This window comes from Aspergillus sydowii, assembly GCF_001890705.1.
Source record: "Aspergillus sydowii CBS 593.65 unplaced genomic scaffold ASPSYscaffold_2, whole genome shotgun sequence".
Taxonomy (NCBI): domain Eukaryota; kingdom Fungi; phylum Ascomycota; class Eurotiomycetes; order Eurotiales; family Aspergillaceae; genus Aspergillus; species Aspergillus sydowii.
The window spans coordinates 2,908,554-2,929,558 of record NW_024467860.1 but is presented as its reverse complement, the minus strand read 5'-3'; the positions used below and the strand labels follow the sequence as shown (position 1 = coordinate 2,929,558).

Here is a 21,005-nt window from a genome sequence, read left to right as displayed (position 1 = left end):
AATTGCTAAATTAAGCATTGTTCTTGTTTGCCCCAAAGTCGTCGATATAAGCATTGCGCTCGGTTGGTTCTGTTCATATCGAAGTTGTTGATATTGCTACATTCTATCCTCTACTCGATGTCACCAACCGACCAGGGGTGAGTTGATTGAACCGAATCACAATGCACGGATGCAACTTGCAAGGAATGTTATGGCGCAAAGCAGAAACGGGCAACTGTCATCGGCCAACTGGCGAGTGCGGCCCAAGGGTAAGAATGCTTAAGGGGCTCTTTCCTGGCATGTTGGCGGCCCAAGGGTAAGAATGCTTAAGGGGCTCTTTCCTGGCATGTTGGCGGCACAGTCGCAGCTTCCTATACAGGATGCCGGTTCATGCTGGCCAGAGCCCTTAAGTACTCCTATAGACATTGCCCCCCCCCCCCATTTCTCCTCTGCAGCTCCAGAAACTACCGCCGCCATGAAGCTCCCCTCTTCACTGGACATTCTTCTCGCCAGACAGGCGGTTGGCGGTACTGAGGTCGACTACGACTCACCACCCCCTGACCTGACGACGCTCCCTGAGAACTCGCTGTTCGAGACCTGGAGACCCAAGATCCACGTTCTGCCCCCAAATGGCCAAATCGGGGACCCATGCGCTCATTACAATGACCCGGCGACGGGTTTGTTCCATGTCGGATTCCTCCACAATGGCACCGGCATTTCCAGCGTCTACACCGATGACCTGGTGACCTATCGTGATATCAATCCTAACGGCGGCTACATTATTGTTGCTGGTGGCCCCAATGACCCCGAAGCCGTCTTTGATGGATCTGTCATCCCCAGCGGAATCGATGACCTGCCCACGCTCCTTTATACCTCTGTGACATCGTTGCCAATCCACTGGACTCTACCTTATACCCCCGGAAGCGAGACTCAGTCACTGGCCGTAAGTGACGATGGTGGTCACCACTTCGATAAGCTTGACCGAGGCCCAGTCATTCCACTTCCGCCAGATGGACTCGATGTTACAGCCTTCCGTGACCCTTATGTATTCCAGAACCACGAGGTAGACGAAGTTACCGGTAGTGACCCAGATACATGGTATGCCGCCATATCCGGGGGTGTCCATGATGTAGGGCCCGGAATCTTTCTCTACCGCAACCAAGACTCCTCCTTTGAGAACTGGGAATATCTAGGCGAGTGGTGGCAAGAACCCGCCAACTCGACTTGGGGTGACGGCACTTGGGCCAAACGCTGGGGCTACAATTTCGAAACCGGCAACGTCTTCTCTCTCGATCGAGAAGGGTACAACGTTGACGGCCACACGTTTATGACTATTGGAGTTGAGGGTGCATACGCGCCCATCCAGCCCTCGGTTACATCTATGCATGCCATGCTGTGGGCAGCGGGAAATGTTTCCTCAGAGAATGGCGAAAACGTTACCTTCACGCCTTATATGGCCGGTGCTTTGGACTGGGGCATGGCCGCATACGCCGGTGCTGGAAAGGTTCTACCCAGCACATCTCAGGCTTCTGAGAAGAGTGGAGCGCCCGACCGCTTCATCTCGTGGGTTTGGCTTACAGGTGATGAATTTGGTGCTGCCGCTGGATTTCCTGCTGCCCAGCAGGGGTGGCAGAATACTCTCCTGCTTCCGCGTGAATTGAGTATACACACAATCCAGAATGTGGTCGACAACGAACTCATCCACGAGACTGCATCCTGGCGTGTGGCAGAACATGGCGGCGAGAGGAGATCTGGTGGTGTCGAGCTGGAGACACTGGGAATCAATATTGCGAGGGAGACCTACGATGCAATCGTCTCTTCTGGGACCTCGTTTGAGGAGCCTTCGCGAGACATTAATGAATCCGGCACCATTCCATTTGAGCGCTCGCCCACTAGCAGGTTCTTCGCCCTTGAAGCCCAAATCTCCTTCCCCCAGTCTGCGCGAGACTCGGAAGTCCAGTCCGGATTTCAAATCCTTGCTTCTGAACTCGAGTGGACGACGATCTATTATCAGTTTTCGAATGAGTCGATTGTCATTGACCGTAACCACACAAGTGCTGCGTCCGAGACTACACCTGGTCTCGGTACTGTGACTGAGTCTGGCCGTATCCGGCTTTTCGATATCGCGGGTGGTTGCGATCATGATGGACATGGCGGCCACGATGGCGGCAACGATGATGACCACAACGGTGACGGTGATCATAGCGGTGACGGTGACCACAATGACGATGATGACCATAACGTCGACGGCGATGACAAGGAGCGTGCTCGTTACCAAAAGCGAGATGGCCCTTGCGATAAAGACCATGATAAGGTTGAGACATTGGATCTCACCATTGTCGTCGATAACTCAGTGCTTGAAGTTTACGCCAACTCACGATTTGTGGTGTCGACCTGGGTTCGGTAGGTGTTTCCTTATTTTTTTTTTCCTTAATGAAAGTCACGCTGACTTGTAACAGGCCTTGGTACACCAATTCAACGGAGATTCGCTTCTTCCACAACGGCGAGGGTGAGGTCAGCTTTGACAACATTGCGGTTCATGATGGTCTGTATGATGCATATCCGGACAGGGACAACTGAAGATTTCACTGGTTGATGTATTAGCTTGCGAGCTATAAAGATGGCGATAATTAGTAGATTTAATCCAATGAATTACCTGCCGAGATTGCAGATTTATTCTTACTTTCCGATGGCTGAGTGACAGCATATATGGACACCCCAGCCATTTATGACATGTCGTAGATTGTGGGTTATCAAGTTACGCCTGGATGGTGAGAGTTAGGGCTTACTGGGATAGGATGGCTTCACTTGACAGTGTAGGTAAAGTATGCTGATAGTTATGAATGGCCTTATGGACGAGTCAGGGTGCACAAACGGCGTTATTGCCCGGAGACCCGAGTGGGTCGGATGCCGGATGTTCAGTACCGTAGTTGCCGTAACTAATCCAGCCTACATCATTAGTAATCCTAGATCGTTGCTAACTATATACTTAACAACACTGTCACTCATGAGCTTCAACTTTCAAGCTGTTTAGAAGACGAAGAATGGCATCCAGACAAAAGATCCTGCTCCTCGGAGCAACAGGCGAAACAGGCGCGTCTATACTAAACGGTTTACTAGCATCCAACCAGTTTGTGCGTCTAACTCCGCAGGCCAAGCCAAGCCATGGCATGCCTAAAGTTGCCAAATAATTACTAATTCAAAATCCAAAATACAGGATGTAGAGATTCTGGTGCGACCCAGTTCTGCAGAGAAGCCCGCAGTGCAGGAGATCAAAGCGCTGGGCGTCGCATTGCGAGTCGTGGACATCACAGCCCCCGAGCAGGAATTGGCTCCTGCCCTGGCGGGGATCGATATCATTATTAGTGCCATCGGGCCTCACGATCTTTTGCAGCAGAAGACGCTGGTGAGAGCTGCGAAGAGCGCGGGGGTGAAGCGATTTGTCCCCTGTGCGTTTATTACTGTCGCGCCGCCAAAGGGGGTGATGTTGCTTCGTGACGACGTATGTCTGCTCTTCTTCTATTAATAAGAAAAGAAAAGAAAAGAACGAAAAAAAGGAGATAATTGACTAACTGGTTAATAGAAAGAGGAAATCTACAACGAAATAAAAAGACTGGAGGTACCGTACACAGTCATCGACGTTGGCTTCTGGCACCAGATCTCCATCCCCCCGCTACCGTCTGGCCGGATTGACTATGCATTGATGATGGCGGAAGCCGTTATCCACGGCGGCGGCAATGCGCCCAATCTGCTCACAGATTTGCGCGATATCGGCCGCTTTGTGGCTCGGATTGTGGCCGATGATCGGACGCTCAATAGGTATGTTTATACCTGGAGTGACGTCCTGAGTGAGAATGAGATCTTTGATCTTGTTGAGGAGGTCTCTGGGGAGAAGATTGAGCGGAAATATGTACGTTATTTATCCCTCCCTGTACTGCATTCGCAGTCCAGGCACAATTTTCATGTTCGGGAAGATAAAAGTGTGCTTACTTTGTCGTTCGTGCAGGAAACCGCGCAGCAGATCGAGAAACGGTTAGACGATGCTCTAGCTGCTCTTTCTCTTGATCCGAATGACCCAGCGAAGCGCATCCAGGTCTATGTTGTGCAGTATATGTACAGCAAGTACATCCGAGGGGATAACCAGCCCCGCTATGCGAAGTATTTGGGGTACTTGGATGCGAGGGAACTATATCCAGACCTGAAGCCGGTGTCTTTCCGGGACTGCTTTGTTGAGGTTCTGGAGGGAAAGGGGAAGAGGCCTTATTATTAATGAGGCGGTTTAGAATGGATGATATTAAGAATTACTTAACAATCAATATAACACTCTCTATATAATTATCCCAAACCAATTAGACCAGCAGTAGTCCTATCATGTATATTCAAAAAAAAAAAAAAAAGGACAAGCTAATTCGCAACAAAATAATTCACCGCAACAATCTCCCCAAGCCCCAACTTCTCCACCATCGCATCAACATCAAATCTGATTTTCTGCATCAAACCAACCTCCTTCCCCAACAAATCCTGGGGAATACTCGCGCCAGGCTTCTGGCTATACAGCAGAAAAAGGTACCGATGCGGCGCAGCCCCAGGCGGCGGACCAGCAGGGATCCAGGACATAACCGGGGCGTCGTCGCTCTTAAGCTTAAAAACAGAACCACTGCCACTACTTCCCGGTGCTGATTCGGATCCTCCTGACTGCTCGGTATCGACGACCCTGAAGCCGGACTGGACCCAGTGGGAGATTGGCGAGAGAGCGTTCCATGAAGCGAATGGGGCGTCTATGTCGATGGAGATGGCTGTGTAGGTTGCTTCCGCTTGAAGCTGGAGGTCTGTCGGTGCTGAGAGGGTTGGCGGGGTTTCAGTGTCTTATGATTGTTAGTTAGTTAGGGAGTTGCTATACGGTAAAAAAGGAAGGATATGCTTGTTGGGGTAGATAGTTATACTATACCTACACTTTTTCGCGATTTTCGACCCTGGGGTGACTCGTTGCCCGTTGATGTTTATGCCGAGGACATGGTGCGTGCCGTCCTTGAGTGCCTGGATGACGGACTCGTGTCTAGCGATGCTGGGCATTGGGAGATTCTCTCTTTTTTTTATATATATATTAGAAGTCTGGATTGTAGAAACTGAATTTGGGGCGAGCGAGAGTTGAAGTACCGGGGATGATCGGATGTAAGACTTATCTCCGTAGCGCCGGTTTAGGGCTAAGTAGATCGACAACAAAGTAGTAGATGTAGAAGTCATAAACCTACAACTTGATAGACATTGGAAGCAGATATAGAGCCAGAGAGCCATTGGCCAAGCGTAGAAGCGCCATTTTGCTGATTACTAGGAATCATTCATTGTATTGTTGAATGCTGTATCCGTAGCAAGACAATTACGGGGTAAAAACACAATCTGCTGGAGCGTAAAGAGAGAAACACACTTCTAAGAAGAGAAAGGTATCGGTGAATATGGTAAATTGCTTATTCTCAGGTCCTAATGCAGGAAGCTTATCTGCTTCTGTCGACAAGAGTATGCAATTCCTTCGGCTGTAGAGCAGCTAATGATACTGGTCAGCCAGAGGATATCCAAATCGCGCGTACAATGGAACGATCAGCAAAGCTTCACAGGATTTTTGTGTGCTCTTCCTGCTGAGAGCATTCTGTACGATATTAGAGGCAGACTGAACTTGTAACACCTAGGTGATTCGTAGCGTTTAATGTAATTGCCACCTTAGTATTATGGGGACTGAGGAGGGTCGAGAGTAAAGATTTTATTAGGTTTGAATGATTTTAGCCTTTCTCATTTCTGGCAAAGTTCTAGGCTGTGAGCCGTGAGTTGTTGATTGATGTTGATAATAATTGGGATTGTATATTTAGTTACAGTGACTTGGTATATTCTGCCCAGATATCCAAGTTTAGGTTAGGGCAGAGTCAGGCACAAAACACAATAACCAAACAACCCCCTTATCCAGTACAAAGCAGTATCCAGGCACAGCCACAGAACCGTACAGATCCAGTGACTGCGATCGTGATCGTTATCCGCGATCAGAAATAAAGTGCATGAAGTAATGCTGCACCAGAGTGGAACCAACTCCGCACCGGTTGGGGCCCCCCTTTGATCCACAGCTCCATCGCTTTCCAGCCTTTCCAGTTTCCTCCCTAACGAAAGTACTAGACTGTACTACTACTAGTAGGAAGTTAGCACCAGCCACTCGCACGGCCCAATTTTCGAGGCCCGGTTTCAGACTTAACACCCAAAATGCAAAATGGAGCCTTTTCTGACGTTTGATCGCCGCGTTTACGGTTTGTTTCGACGGGGAACACTCCGCTGAGGAGCTCTGGGAAGGGGGGTCTTTATGCTGTTTTGGGTAGTAGCTCTTCTAGCTTAGCTCTTAGTAACGATGCAATAAGATGTAGTCAGCTTGAGTTCACATTCGGAGCTGTGGTCGTGGAGTAAGGCACTACGACTGTGTACAGAGTAAGGGTAATGGAAATAAAGTAATTGGCCGAGTTCAAGTTCACTCAAGTTGTTGAATCCTTTTGTACATAGTATACAGCTATCCATTTTGAATCGCCCTGCGAACCAAGCCAATGCGAAAATATATCAACACCGAATAATCATGCAAGGCATCATAACATCGTACAGCAACAATAATATAGTACAGCGTAAACTGAGCAGTCGTCACACAGCATGCCAATAATAGAGAACAGTTGTCCCACCCGTGTATAAAACATGAAACAATCTTTTAATGCAATAATTTTCACCACCCATGCCACAAAGCACAAAATCTATGCCCCAATTGGGATAAAAAGAAAGAACCCAAAATCAAAAAAAAAAAAGGACGAGGCTTGCTTGCTGAATCAATACATGAAAAAAACAATAACAATAGTATAGTAGTAGTAATAATTAAGAAAAAGGTGTAGAAGGGGGAAAAGAAGTACGTCATCGGACATCAACGACGAATGTGAATGTAAAAGGCCCTCCCTTATTTTGGGGGAAGGGCGAACGTCAGTCGGCTGCGGTGGTGACGTCATAGCCGCACCAGTGGACTGATTCGCTCGTCCGAGGCTGGCCCGGTGTGGAAGTCTCCACGGCGATCCCAGTTTGTCAGCGACTCGTTTCCCCATTGAGCGGCGCCTATGACATCAGAGGCTGGCTCCATGTCATGTCGGGTCATTGGGTCTCCTCTCAAGCTCCTGGCCTCATTCGTTGCTTGCGCGAGGACTTGTTCTGCCACAAACCCAAGGGTCCAGCATAGCGGGTTCGTCGCATGCTTTCCCCCCCCTGGGTTGAGGGATGCGCTTTACTCGCGGCCTCTGCGTTTCTGCTTGCCTGGCCAGTCAACTTCGGGGTGCACTACCCGCATGTGCCGTGTCAAGGCATCATTGCGCGAGAAAGTCTTTTCCTCGGTGCACAAATGACAGCGGACCTTTTGCTTGCGGGCATTGTGGATCGTGTCTTCGTGCCGCGTAAGATCGTAGGGTCGGGAGAAAACTGAGTTGCAAGGCTTCCCTGTCGAAGGATTCGTCCGCTCACACTTATGGGGGCCAGCCTGTGAGTTGCGTGACGAGACATCGCCGCGAGGAACCATGTGACCGCCCGGTGTGGTTTGACGGTGCGCCTCGCGTTTGTGCTTCTGCAGCCTGGAGGGTGTCTCGAAACGGTGTGTGCAACCGTGGTATGTGCAAGTGTAGGTGCCACCCTCCGCAGATGTGTTTTGCGGTCGCTGGACTGTCCTTGACATAGAAGGTGACGCCATGTCATTGGAGTAAACATCGCTTCCCGTAGACTCAAAGCGAGGCAATGACGCCGGGAAATCCGGGGTCTGGTGTAGGAAGTTCTGTTGCTGCTGTAGGGACTGTCTGCGACCCTGCTCGGGGTGGTTGAATGAGAACTGCTGGTTTGGCGCCTGGTTGAATTGCGCGGGGAACGAATCCATCGAGGGGAAACTCGGGGCCTGGAAGGTATTGTCTTGTCGTAGACCAAGAGTATCACCGAGATTGAAGTCGGGTTGGTAGGGCATGTGCAGACCCTGTTCGTCGCCTTCGTTGAAATCATTCAACACTGCATCCTTGGGGGAGATCGTCTTTGGCTGCTCAGTTTGAGGCTGGTGCTGCATGGCCATTCCATTTTGGCTGGTGGGCACGCTGGTCACTGCCTGCTGCTGTTGGAAAGCGTCATTCTCGTACTCTGCTGCCAGGGGAGAATTTTGTCTGAATGGAGAGCGCTCGCGGTGGATCGACCCAACGGGCGATTGAGTTCGGGCAGAGTTGGCGGCCTGGAGACGGTTTGCGATCATGTTGGGGTAAGACGGAGCTAGTAGAGCATGCTGCTGGCTTGACGACTGGTTTGCAGCCTGTGGCGTCGTCACGGCAGCTGGGTTGAGCAGCTCGTCTTGGTAAATGTCGGTCATTGTGCGGTTGAGCTTGGGGATAAGGCCGCTGGCAGCGTTGTAGTCTGGAGGAAGATCAAAATGTAAGTAATCGTCCAGCCACCGATCATCAGCGGAGAATTGGGTCTCACCATTGCCAGCAGCTTTGGAGCTGTCGTCAACTTCCTCATAGTGGTTTTGAGGAGTGACAGGAGAGTTGTGGCTCACAGTTGAGACAGATGCCGCGTGAGAGTGGTCGCTTGACTGATGCTGGTGTTGTGGCTGGTTCTGTTGCTGTTCAGCCATGAAGGAGTAGTTACCATCCTGCGACAGATCGTTCTTCTGGAATTGAGGGGTAAGGAACGACTGTTGGACTGGAGTGTGCACCGGCGTAGGCAGAGGCTTTGTGGAAGTACTGCTGTAGTTGTTGCCGTTGAACGAATTCCCTGGCGACCGCCCTGATGATGAGCTGGGTGTCTGCTGCTGTGAAGCGGTGTACTGGTGTGCCATGCGCGGGATAGCGTGGGCATGAGCTGGGTTAGACAGCTGCGCGTTGTTCTCCCACCCGTGGTTGTTGATGTACTGTTGCGCCAACATTTGAGGGTTGCCAAAGACGAATTGCTGCTGGTGGTACTGAGGTAGGTACGACTGCGGCTGTGGCGAACCGGAGTGCTGGATGTGAATCTCAGGGTTGTAGGATGAAGCAGGGGTCATTGACGGCGCTTCAAGGGAGGATGACCCGTCAAAGACGGCAGCGTAATTAGCAGAAGCTGCCGTTGTGGCGGGAAATTGCGAGATGGAGGAGGCTGGCGACGAGGTAGGAGACGAGGGTACGGAGTTTGGCGGAGAGACACAGGTCAGGTCCTGGCGATAGTGGTGGAAGGGCGGCTGCAGGTGCGGTTGCTCCTGGCTGAGATACTGGAAAGCAAGATCCTGAGAGTACTCGGGAAGAAACTGGTCGTCTTGGATGAATACGGAGTCGGGATAGTTGATGAAGGGAGCGGAGGTTGGTTCGGTTGGTTCTGTGATGGCACCTTTACGTACTGATGGGTGCATGAACATAATGTAGTGGACGTCAGGTGAGGATTTGCCACTCAAGTAGTCGAGAGCTGAGATGATAGATAAATCGGTTGGCTCAGAGGGCCACCACCAAAGTTGGGGGTGGATGTTTTCCAGGTATTGGGAGGCGACGTTCTATGGTTCGGAGGACAGGAAAACTGGAGAGTTCTGGAAGGGTCGGGCAGGTATGATGAAATCGAGTCTTTAAGTGCGAGGAGGTTGAGTTTAATAAGTCGACAACGTCGGATTCTTGGGTCTAATAGTGTTTTGGGTAGTTAGTGGTTGAGTCAACCAGAGTTATGACGATGAACTTTGTCACAGTGAGGGTGCCGTGCGGCCGGTATGGGCAGCAGTGGGGATTGGGTGTCGTGGTTGGATAAGGTTGACTCACCAGATATTAGTTTGTCGCCAAAGGGCTGAGTGAAGTGTGGCTTGAGTGTTGAATGTCTGAGTGTCTGGGGCAAAAGAGATGGACTATCTGGAGGACGAAAGCCATAATTAATACCTCCGGTCGACTTCAAATGAGGTCACACTAGCAAATGGAAGCTCTCTCGGTCGGGTCTGCCTGAGGGAGCGAATCCCAGCTAGTGGTATTTTGCGTATTGTGACGATTTAGCGTCTCCACCCCCAATTTGTCCAAGGATATTGCCTATTCCGACTATTTTTAATTCATTTTTTATTTGGGAATTTTCTTTTTTTCTTTTCTTTCCTTTTTTTTTTTTTTTTTCGGTTTTTTTTTTAGGCTTCTATTTTGATCTGATCAACGACGATCATCGTGATTCGTGACAGTCGACTGCTTTCCAGCCTTGTCCCTCGCCGATTGGGTTGCAGAGATTTTCAACCTTCAAGCGCTCAGTGCACACTACACCAGATCAGTTGTTGACAGAGCATGCCATTCACCCGCTTTCTTCTAACAGTCGACTGACACCCGGGCTTTCCCTACAAGCCGAATAATCTTCACTAGACCTATCCTTGGCACTAATCTCGGTTCTTCTGCCTACGTAAAATGCTGATTATCAAGAATTATATGACTCAAAAAAAAAAAAAAAGGCTGACCCCGGACTTAGCACGGCAATCCCTATGCTCAGGTTTACAGCCGATACCCCGGAGCAGATTAGGCAGTTAATCGCAGACCCACCGAGTCTTCAGGATGGACGGACAACGAAGGTGCGAGTAGGTGGAAGCATTTAGCGCTCAGCCACAGATCTCATTCTCAGCAGTCAGTATCTGGAGACCGGGGCCGAGTCGGCCGACCCAGTCGAGGTGATCTCTCAGCAATGACAAATGAAGACAGAGGCCTTGCAGGCTTGCAGCAGAATTCCATTCCAAAGCAGTGCTGGGAGCGGGTCGCTTTGAAGATCACTGTTGAGTTGGCACTCCACAATCAAGCACAGTGCGGCCGCTGAGTGGCCGGAGCGGCACTGGCGTTCCCGAGAGAACACAGGTTTCACAGCACCGTGGACGGCAGTTGAGTTGAAAATAATTGCTCAGCCACGATTTACCGCTTCGGGGACACCACCACAGGGCTGTGGCTTGTGAAAACAGAGGAAAGGAACCATCAAGCCACAGGGTCCGGCTCGGACTTCACCGCAGTCAATCAGAGAGCAGCACTCGCTTACGCTCTTCCCTCTGAGAGGCCCTTGCTGCCTCACAGGATCCGAGATCGCCGATTAGCGCAAGTCGGGCTGCCTTTCAGAAGCCGACCACGTTTTCCGCTGCCCTTTCTGCATGCACTGCGCACGCGGCAGGGACCAGAGATTGATCTTGGAGGTTGGAAAACTCTCGGCTGCGACCAACTTTATTTTTGTTGAATCTTTCGGTGTTCTCCTAACCCAACATTCACGGCACACTGGTTCCGAAACCCAGCACACGACGATTTCCTACTCTCCTAGCCTCCTTTCGGCCGCGGGCTCGCTTATTCGCGTTTTCCCATTGCCAAGAAAGCTCGACAACGTGGTTCATTGCAGCTTCTGCGAGGCTCAGCCAGGAAACGCTGGTCAGCTGATAGCCATATAGCGGGAATTGAGTCAGACTTGGCCGACGGTCCATTCCAATTCCTCGGGCACATGACCACATACTGTAGAACAACATGATCGCAGTCAGACAATCTGCCTTGTATTACTCCGTACCGCTACTAGCATTAACGATCTAGTAGTACCTGCTAGTAGTTTCTCGCTTACGAACCGCAACACCTGACTTGTTCTGTTTCTGTCCATGTGGTTCGGTTCGTCTGAGCGTTTAGTTCGCCTGAGAGGTGACCGAGACAATGTCTGACTAAGTGGATATCCAACCTTCTTGCATCCTGCATATTTCGCTCTCCTTACTGTACTCAGTAAAAATAGTAAACCATAATATAATGCGGAATTACGAATTCGCCGCGCTGAATTGAAATCAAGCTGCCTGCTATACCTACCATCATCCCCTGTAGCAGGGCAGGGAAGTCTGCCGATCGGATCTATAGATCGAATCAACGCCTAAACCCACGAGCCACAACGGCCCAGATGGAAGACCCAGCTGGCCCGGACTGAACAGCTCCTAGTTCTCATTCATACAAGGTTTTCCACCCCTAAATCCACCGTTTTAGAAAAAATACGAAATCCACCAATGTCAAGTAAACCAATGTCTCTCGCACTCCCTTCCATCCAATAGCCTTACTCTAAGCGAGTCAAGTTCCTCTCTCAACCACCCTCCACATACAAAGCAAGTGGGCCCGAATCCAATCAACCCCGGACTCAGCCCTTCCAAGTTTCCAACAACCAGGTAATCGTAAAGCCCGTGAACCTACTTTCCCTGTTTTTCCTATTCAATCAGAGCCCGGCAATCCCATCTACCGTCCCACATCCCGCGAACAAGACAGCTGAACCCGGTGGCGAGGGCTCTGTCTATTCAGCGATCTATCTATCTGCCTGCCCCAGATCTGCAGCTTTTGACATTATTGACACATGCAAAATATGTCGGTGCAGTGCTTTGCCGAATGATGGATGCGGATCGCGGACCGCTGAGTCGTTGGAATATTTTACGGGGGAAATGCTGTACAAGACATTACTTACCGATCTGATCTACCCTTACCCTGTAAGTACTACTCAGTGCTTCATAGTACTCGATCACCCCTAGTCCGCTCTTGGTAGGTTCTACGACCATGGAGGGTACGGTGAGTTCAAGACTCGCGTGTTTTTCCCTTCCTAGTAAGAAAATGAAGAAAGTCAAAGCCAGCCAGGGATGCGGTGGTCTGAGTCCAATGTCCGTGCAGAGTTCGACTAACGGGGAAGATAATCGTGCAGAGAGTAGAAAAGGTAGGAGTGAAGATGGGGTTTTACCCCCCCGGATCCGATACATATCCATCGTGGCCGAGGTGTCAGATTCGGGGGGCCCGGGTTGCATTGGGGCCTGGTGGCTTTCATTGGACAGGCCGGGGTTTGACTGTTGGGTTCCCGAGTGCGGGTAGCCGAGATTTCGGGATCCTGACGCCCGGCTGGCTGGGGTTTGGACTTTGGGAGTCCACGAGGCTGGCTTATGCGGTACTGTGGTTGTGTGGTGTTCGTCACCTGGTCTACTCTGTGGTATTCGCTTGATGGATTACCCTCGGTTTCTTTTTAGCTTGTTATTCTACACTGTATTCAACCAGTTCAGGCTAAAGTGATAGATCGCGGGTAAAGCTGATGCTCGAGAAACAGACCTAAACAGGTAAAAAGTGGGCGCCTGATGAATTCAGAGCACAAAGAATGATACCAAATAAATCTTTCAGCTCGCAAAAGTACGACAGTACCATGCCAAATGCAACTGCAAATGCAACTGCATCGCTCGTGTAGATGGATGTCTCCTCGGAAATCCGACTTCCGGCCAACGGGGAGGGAGACGAATTTTTTCCACATCGGGATTGATTCTGATAGGACAGAGTAAAGTTTGCAGTGTCAGCACTTTAACCAGCTCCATTCATGAGCAGGAAACATGGATTAAGACACTAAGGCAGGGTGAAAATTTTCATCTCCATGTGCAAGGGCTCAAGAGTTGGATGTAAGGAGGGTGATTGGTAGGCCGCACAGCCACAAAACCACATTCTGCTTTTTCGGGTCATGGGGGTGGACCTCGGTCGGGCTGGGGGTGGGGCTGGCAGGTTTGTTGTGATGATGAATACGATGATGAATACGGATCATGGATTATGGCCTGTCAGGCTGCTGCTTGCGAGATTCAGGTCAAGTGAATGCATCTTCATGCAGGAGAATGTTCAGGAAGCGGGTTTCTGATTCTGAAGATAGAAACAATCCGAGAAAATGCCATGGTATGTCCGCGGCGAGGCAGTGCCAGAATAAAATACAGGCCGTACGAGCGTGACAAGCCTAACTTGCAGAAGCGGCTTGGCATCGGGGACTCCGCAAGGGCCTCAGGCTAGCAACCCACTAAGTCCTTGAAATCCTGGAAATCCTGGCTAGTGGCAGCACTTAGTACGCAGTTAGTGCCGAAAATTCTGTTCTAGTGTTCTTCTCGAAGCCTTCTGCGTCTGGCCGTGTTTTCCGAAATGCTGCATGACTGGCTTGGCTGCAGGAAATGTTTCTTCTTCGTGGCTTCGAGAAGTTACGTGCGCGTTCTGGCGGAACGCCGCGGAGAACGGAGGAGTTGGCCGTGGCCTGCTGGGCTGTGACAGCGGTTGTTTCCTGGTCTATCCTGTATGCTTCGACGGCACAATGAAACCGGCGATGTCGGATATGGTTCTCGATATCTCCGGCCGGCCCATGCAATATTCTAATCCTGTCGGTCGCACAGCGGCTGTGCTCAGTGTCAACTGATCAGTGATCAGATATTGATGGTACATAGAACAGCTCCGTATTTGATATCGAGCCGACTCTGGATCGCCGGGCCGGCAGATCAAGCCCAGACCAGCACCGGAACACGGCACTCTCCAACTCCATCGGTCGCATCGTCCTCAACCTGCGACTTCAGCAGTTGCAGAGTACACCGCGCACCCATGAATCATGATCCATCTCGGCCTAACCTGCCAGGCCAGGGGATATAGTTCGGCAAAACAACACCCGCGGTATGTGTATTCGTGGAATATCTCCGGTTGAATGCGCATGTCCAGCAGCAATGTCTCACTCTCCGTGCCCGGCTGTGCCCTGCAGAAACACCCTCCATCTCAGACAGAGACAGTATCACCATCAGAACCCAAACCTGCCGCCGGCTAAATTATTGCGCGTCCGGGTCGTGTGAATACTGAGTCCCCGCTGGATGTCTCAGATGGATGCGACCGTTGAACTCGAACACGCAACTCCAGTAAAAGAATAAAAATAGAACAATAGAGCGACGCTCGACCATGCGTTCAACTAGTTGACTCACTGCATCTCCAATTCCAGTTTCTTCCACGTATTCTGAATACTTACTAGTTACTATCTGTCCATTCCATCCATCCGTCCATCCATCCTCCTGATCAAAAAAATTTCCATCTTATCGGTCCAGACTCCAGACCAGACCGGTCAGACCTGCAGGTGAAATAATGCTACTCCGTAAGCGCAGCCGAGACTCGTTCCCGACCGAGCTCAGAGCCCGCACAGCCCTCCTGCTCGCTTCTCTCCCGCGCCTCCTCCCCCTGGCATCCGCGGTCTAGACCAGCACCAGGCGGTCTTTTTCTTGAAGTCTGTTGCGACCGACCGGGCGAGCTTGGTCTAGACCGGATAACTGGTTTGTTTTTTTTTTTTTTTGGAGGTTCATCTGACCTTCCTTTCATTCTCAATGTTCCATTCATTCATCCCTTCGAAGGGTTTTGTTTGTCTTGGTCGGGTGTTCGTCCTTGCAGTTGTTGCCGGTAATAATTTGAATCAGATTATCTGAACCGCTATCAACTTACTATCTCCCTGTTATAGTTTGTTGTTGGTATATTTTAGTGCAACTTGACGAGCTATTCTTAGTTTTCATTAAATTGACTTTTGAATTTTTACATCCATTCTTTCCTGAGTTGAACCTACCATAGAGCGAACGAAAGTTTCCCTGTCGTTCCGGATGACTGAGTTGACGACCGTCGTTATTTAGTGTTTAGTGTTTACTATTTACTCCGGAGTCATTTTCCAAACTCTCGGGCAACCGGTGCATGCCAGTGCTTACGCGAGCACATCCAAGTAGTTATAAAGGTGGCGTGACCTATTTCCGCCGAAGAACAGTAGCAATTGGCGTATGGCCTCTCAGAAATTTAGGTAGAGTGATAAGGAAGTATAAGTGTCGGTGTCAAAGTAACCAGCAAAGTATATTGTGCGGTAAAATTCAACGCGCTTTTGTTGAACAAGCCGAAAACCATGTATGCAGCCTCCGCGGCCACTGTCATCTATCTATGCGTGTATCTGCCCATCTACCTACTTTTACTTGTTCATTCCGAATCGAGGACCGCGGCCTAGATTGCTCCATGTTAGTAAACTGTCTAAATCATAGGTGGCGACAGGAGACTTACCCTTGCGGTTTCGTATAGCGGAGAGATTCCAGTCCAGTATTTGAACTATATATCCAGTTAGGCAACCTGCATTTCGAAGCAAAGGATAAGAGAGAGAAGAATAAACTAACCTGGTACCACCCCTGCCCGACTAATACTTCCAACCCCGGAATCGTGTCCCACCCCGAATCAGACGCAAGTCTCATCAGCGCGGTTACCCGCGGCTTGTAGGCCATCTCAAGGAGGACCCGCGGGGCCCTCTCAACGGACTTGACTGTGTCGAAATCTGCTTCCTGCGCCTTCTCGAACATGTGACACAGCGTCTCACGCATCACAGGATCGATGGGCTGATCTGCGGGGATCGTACCAATCGCGACATGAGGGATTGTTTCAAAGGTCGCCGGGCTGTCGACGATCCGGATGTTGTAGCTGCTCGGGAAAGTCGAGACCATGCTCTCGAGCTTAGAAGGTGTACGGCCGACGATGTAGATCGGGGAGTAGCCCATGCTGTGGAGAGCGTAGATGGCGGCGCGGGCGGTGCCGCCGCCACCGACGACAAGCGCGCTTTCTGGCTGCGAACCCTTGCGGCCGTAGACGCCCGCGTTGCGTAGCGAGTGGATCATTCCTTGCCAGTCGGTGTTGCGGCCAATGAGGCGTGTTGGCTTACCCTTGTCGCCTGGGACAGGGATGATTGTGTTTACGGCGCCGATGATCTCGGCTTCTGCGGTGACTTCGTCAAGGAGGGGCATGATGTCGAGCTTGAGCGGGATTGTTACCGAGGCACCGCCAAAGTCTGGCGCGCGGATGAAGTCTCTGACGTCTTCGGCGGTGGCGGTTTCGAGGCGGCTGTATTCGTGAGGGAGGCCGACTTTGTTGAAGAGCGTGTTGTGGAGGGCGGGTGAGGGAGATCCAGAGACTGGCTTGCCAAAGATAGCGAACTTCTTGGCCTTGATCTCGCCCATGAGAGATAGTCCACTGCGGATCTCGGTTGCGGAGAGCTGGCCTGGAGCAGCCTTGAATGGTAGGCTCGGGTGCGACACGGGAGTCATGAATCCGTTCAGAATGCGGCTTAGCTGTCCCTGGTCACCCATGTTGATTGCGATTAGGGGGACATCGTGGGCTTCCGCAGCCCAGTTCTTGAACTTCCGGAGTGCAGTGTTGTCGTCGAGGCTCTGTGCAACACCAACGAGTTTAATGACATCGCCATACTCGAGAGCCCGGTTGTAGAACTTGATCCATGACATGTTCGCCCACGAAAGCTCGCCCTTGGGGTCGTGATGCGACGCGATGATTTTAGATTGTCCCTTCATCTCCGTCACAGTGCGCAGCAGCTCATCGGGGAATGCGATCTCAAGGTCAACGAATTCAGCCCCAGATCTAAATGCGAGCTGGTACAGCTCCATGGCAGCGTCGTGAGCATCATCAGGGAAACGACCACCCTGTCCCTTGGTACGGACGGTGAAGATAACAGGGAGTGTGGTGCGACTGCGTAGGAACGATAGCTGCTCCAAGACGTAGTCGACAGAGGGGATCTCGCTGTCCGACGCGGGATCCTTCAGTAGATCAACCCGCAGCTCGACGGCGTCGGACCCTACGCAGACTTCTTCGAGGATGTCGCCAGCCTCACGTAGATCCGGCAGCGTCAAAGACACAAAGAATGTGTGCTCCTTCTGCTTGACAGTATCAAGGATGTTGACTTGCCCAGTTGCGACCTGCAAGAATCGGTTAAAGTCTTCCGACGCGCGAGCTAGGCCTCCTGGAGTAGCATCCCGGCTGTAGTATTGGATGTTGCTGCACTCCTGGAACCACGGCTTCCGTCGTAGCCACACGCCCATCATATCCTCGACATAAGCGGGACGGGTCTTGTCGACCGATAGGAAGTCCATAATCTTGGAGATGTCGCGCATGAGAAGCAGCACATTCCCCTTGTTCTTGTGGTAGTCAACAAGCAACTTCCGGGCTTCGGGCATCTCCACCACACCGCCGCCGCAGGCGAAGACGTAGCCCTTTGGCCGCTCTTTCATGGTGCGCTTCAGAATATCCAGCTCTGCATCACGGAAACCTTGCCAGCCTCGTGTCTTGATGATGTCAGGAATAGTGATGCCTTCGGTGGTCTCGAGCTCTGTATCCAGGTCGATGAATGGTCGGTCGAGCGCCTTGGAAACCCAGTTTCCGGCTGTAGACTTTCCAGCACCGCGCATTCCAATAATGTAGATCGAAGCGCTGGCCTTGTCCATGCTGCTGAGAGCTACCGATTCCTCCTCCAGTTCTTTGCCCTCGAGCTTCACCTTATACAATTGCCGGAGAGCATCCCACCAACCGGGCCATGTCTTTCCTACACATTCCTTCTCGAGGATCAAAGTAGGCTGGGGAGTGGCAAGAGACAGAACGCTGAAACTAAAGGCAACTCGGTGATCATCATAGCAGAAGATACCCCCAGCTGGTTGGCGGAGAGTTGTGCGGTCAACACCATCGATCTCGAGACCATCGTCGTGCTCGCGGCAGACAACTCCGAACTTGGCAAGCTCGTCCTTCATCGCCTTGATACGGTTGCACTCTTTCACGCGCTGGTTGGCAATACCGTAAATACGAGTGGTGTGATTTGAGTCCTTTCCACGAGCGATAGCCGCAAGCACAGAAGCGCCAAGGAATGCATCTGTCATGGGTTCCATATCCACGTTAGGAAGTGGTCGTAAGATGCCGTCCGATGGCCCAGTCACGGTAGTGGAGGTTTCAGTCTGCTCGACAGTGCATCCCATGGGTCTCAAAACCTCAACGGCGAATCGGGCGTCACCTTGAAGAGAGCTAGATCCAATGTTGGGAACGGTACAAGTAGTACCTGTGATTGCTGCGACGGCGAGAGGGTAAGTGGCGGAGCTGGCATCACTCTCGATAACGTATTCCGTGGGGTTTACATAACGGCCCTGGGGAATATGGTAGGTGTGTTCTTCGGTGGTGGACTTTTGCACATCGATGCCAAACGAACGCATCATCGCGGTCGTCATATCAATGTACGGCTGAGAGATTGGCTTCCCTCCAACCAGTTTCAACGTCACAGGCTCTTTGGCGTAGGGCGCACACATGAGCAGCGAGGACACGTATTGGGATGATACCTTGGCAGCTAGGTTGATACTTCCACCAGCAAATCCACCGGACGCGGCGATCTTAAGAGGAAGACTGCCCTTGCTCTCCACGTAGTCAATGGAAGCGCCGTTGGCGGTTAACGCATCGACGAGATCTCCAATAGGACGTTGCTTCATGCGGTTGTTACCAGTGAGCACGCTGTGATCTACAGTGCTTGAGTTGGCAAGAGTGGCAACGGTTGTGAGGAATCTGGAAGCTGTGCCGGCATTTCCTAGGTACAACGGCGAGGGGTATGCTTCAAGGTTTCCACCTTTGCCGTTCACCACTAGCACCTCGCCCTCATCTTCCCAGGAAAAGGTGGCAGCGCCTAGTTTCTCCAAAGCATTCAGCATCACCTCTGTGTCGTCGGAGTGCAGCAAGTTCTTGATGCGAACAGTGCCGGAGCCGAGAGCTGCTAGAACCAAAGCTCGGTTGGAGATACTCTTGGATCCTGGAGGTGCGCACACAACGTTTGATGACTTCTCCACGCCAGGGTGTACCTCAATGCTTGGAGCAAGGACCACGCGAATCTCCTCATTGGCCACGACACTGGCACGAGGCTCGTATGTGGTTCCAATGGCGGAGAGGAGGACGATCTTCTTCTTAGGGCCATCGTTCTTCTTGTCCAAAGCCATGTTGAACATTAGCTGGTCCACCGAGCAATGCTTTCCAGCAGTTAATTTTCGGATGCGAGCATCCTTCATTGAGGTAGGCAGTCCGTAGGCAGAAATGCACTTGACAATGCGGGCGACTGCAACGCTCTTCAATATACCGAGGTGGCGGGCGAGTTCTGCCTCCTTCACCATGCCGATCGCGACACACTCTCCATGGAGAATCTGCGGTGTTAGGATGGCTTCAATGGCATGACCGATAGAGTGACCCCAATTCAAAAGGTTTCGGAGACCACCCTCGCGCTCGTCTGCAGAGACGACATATGCCTTGTGCCGCGCAGAGGCCAAAATTCTGGCCTTGATAATATCTTCGATACCCTCGAACCGGTGTTGTCCTGGCTTCAGCTCTCGACGAACGGCCTTGAGAATCGTCTCTGCATTCTCCTCTAGAGCCGTGAATTCTTCTTCGCTGGAGATGGCCGCAGTCTTGATGACCTCGGCCATGCCATTGATGAATTCTCTCACCGGCAGGGTTTCCAAGAATTCGAGGTCAATGTAAATTTTCGTCGGTTGCCAGATAGAACCGATCAAATTCTTCCCCAGAGGAGTGTCAATCGCAGTTTTCCCACCAATTGAAGAATCCACCATGGCAAGGAGAGTAGTGGGGACCTGCACATAGCGAACGCCACGCATGTAGGTCGCAGCGACAAATCCTGTCAGATCTCCGATGACTCCTCCACCCAGAGCAATAACCACAGTATCACGACCGCATGGTGGGTTCTGGCTCAGCATCCAATCCTCAATGTCGGCCTTTGTCTGCCGGGACTTGGAGACTTCACCCGGAGGGGCATTGTAGATAAGGAGGCGTGGAGAGGGGGAAACAGAAGCGGAGGCATCATCGAAGGCCTTCTGGAAGCCAGGGGTATAAATAGATCCGATATTCGTATCGGTGATAAGGACGTAGGTGGTGGAGGGGCAGTCGCTGATCAGATCCTTGGCCACATAGTTTCGCCAAAGCCCGAAGTCAGCGATGATGCTTTCGCGGCCCAAGATACTGATTTTCGTGGGCTCGGGCATCGTCGAGGAGGGTAGCGAAAATACGAAAAAGAGACGAAAGGTGGTACGAGAGTAAAATGTCGGTGTCTCTTAGTTCATGCTGGTGGGATAGGTACTTGCGACGGAGCTTCCCAAGCAACCTTTCAATTGTCCAAATATGACGACCGGTTAGAGATAAATGACCGCCAACTAAATTTGCAGAAGAAGAAGTTAGAAACAGGTCACAATTTGACGTTCGCGCGAGACGCAGTGGCCTCAAGATACGTCCAAAGCGCAATGAGCGGTGCGACACCGGAGAATCCCAGAAGGTGGGGGACCAGAGTATGACCTGGGGAGCTGAGACATACGTATCTGTAAGACCAATTGGGATGGAAAAAGGAAGGTAGACCGTAGCAGGCCCAGAAGACGA

The 21,005-nt window shown here is 51.3% G+C and overlaps 5 protein-coding genes across 5 annotated transcripts; 2 read left to right on the top strand and 3 right to left on the bottom strand.

Moving 5' to 3' along the window:
- Window positions 1–439: 439 nt before the first annotated feature.
- On the top strand, window positions 440–2,643 carry ASPSYDRAFT_129618 (glycoside hydrolase family 32 protein). The gene is made up of 2 exons (XM_040840536.1): window positions 440–2,382; window positions 2,439–2,643. The coding sequence occupies exons 1-2, from the start codon at window positions 455–457 to the stop codon at window positions 2,557–2,559; spliced, it is 2,049 nt and encodes a 682-aa protein (XP_040706624.1). The 5' UTR covers window positions 440–454; the 3' UTR covers window positions 2,560–2,643.
- A 323-nt stretch (window positions 2,644–2,966) lies between these two features.
- Window positions 2,967–4,376, top strand: ASPSYDRAFT_171979 (aromatic alcohol reductase). The gene is made up of 4 exons (XM_040843423.1): window positions 2,967–3,113; window positions 3,197–3,481; window positions 3,563–3,889; window positions 3,986–4,376. Exons 1-4 carry the CDS (start codon window positions 3,024–3,026, stop codon window positions 4,247–4,249), a joined length of 966 nt encoding a protein of 321 aa, XP_040706623.1. The 5' UTR covers window positions 2,967–3,023; the 3' UTR covers window positions 4,250–4,376.
- Window positions 4,377–4,383: 7 nt separating this feature from the next.
- ASPSYDRAFT_28434 (YbhB/YbcL family Raf kinase inhibitor-like protein) lies at window positions 4,384–5,296 on the bottom strand (the record flags this gene model as incomplete). The annotated part of the gene is made up of 3 exons (XM_040844520.1): window positions 4,384–4,844; window positions 4,932–5,065; window positions 5,232–5,296. The coding sequence occupies 3 exons, from the start codon at window positions 5,294–5,296 to the stop codon at window positions 4,384–4,386; spliced, it is 660 nt and encodes a 219-aa protein (XP_040706622.1).
- Window positions 5,297–7,267: 1,971 nt separating this feature from the next.
- Window positions 7,268–9,397, bottom strand: ASPSYDRAFT_143534 (stress-regulated transcription factor RPN4; the record flags this gene model as incomplete). Its single annotated transcript, XM_040841347.1, has 1 exon — window positions 7,268–9,397. One exon carries the CDS (start codon window positions 9,395–9,397, stop codon window positions 7,268–7,270), a length of 2,130 nt encoding a protein of 709 aa, XP_040706621.1.
- A 6,292-nt stretch (window positions 9,398–15,689) lies between these two features.
- ASPSYDRAFT_41509 (pentafunctional protein ARO1) lies at window positions 15,690–20,989 on the bottom strand. Its single transcript, XM_040846299.1, has 3 exons — window positions 15,938–20,989; window positions 15,828–15,872; window positions 15,690–15,770 (listed from the first exon to the last, which is right to left on the bottom strand). Exons 1-3 carry the CDS (start codon window positions 20,615–20,617, stop codon window positions 15,747–15,749), a joined length of 4,749 nt encoding a protein of 1,582 aa, XP_040706620.1. The 5' UTR covers window positions 20,618–20,989; the 3' UTR covers window positions 15,690–15,746.
- Window positions 20,990–21,005: the final 16 nt, after the last annotated feature.

Bases quoted from the DNA above. Each gene is read 5' to 3' on its own strand.
- ASPSYDRAFT_171979 (XM_040843423.1), top strand. From the start codon at position 3,024: ATGGCATCCAGACAAAAGATCCTGCTCCTCGGAGCAACAGGCGAAACA. The intron at 3,114-3,196 runs GTGCGTCTAACT...TCCAAAATACAG, and splicing joins TACTAGCATCCAACCAGTTT to GATGTAGAGATTCTGGTGCG. The intron at 3,890-3,985 runs GTACGTTATTTA...TCGTTCGTGCAG, and splicing joins AGAAGATTGAGCGGAAATAT to GAAACCGCGCAGCAGATCGA.
- ASPSYDRAFT_41509 (XM_040846299.1), bottom strand. From the start codon at position 20,617: ATGCCCGAGCCCACGAAAATCAGTATCTTGGGCCGCGAAAGCATCATC. The intron at 15,873-15,937 runs GTTAGTTTATTC...CTGGATATATAG, and splicing joins TCGGGCAGGGGTGGTACCAG to TTCAAATACTGGACTGGAAT. The intron at 15,771-15,827 runs GTAAGTCTCCTG...GGAGCAATCTAG, and splicing joins CGCTATACGAAACCGCAAGG to GCCGCGGTCCTCGATTCGGA.
- ASPSYDRAFT_129618 (XM_040840536.1), top strand. From the start codon at position 455: ATGAAGCTCCCCTCTTCACTGGACATTCTTCTCGCCAGACAGGCGGTT. The intron at 2,383-2,438 runs GTAGGTGTTTCC...GACTTGTAACAG, and splicing joins GTGGTGTCGACCTGGGTTCG to GCCTTGGTACACCAATTCAA.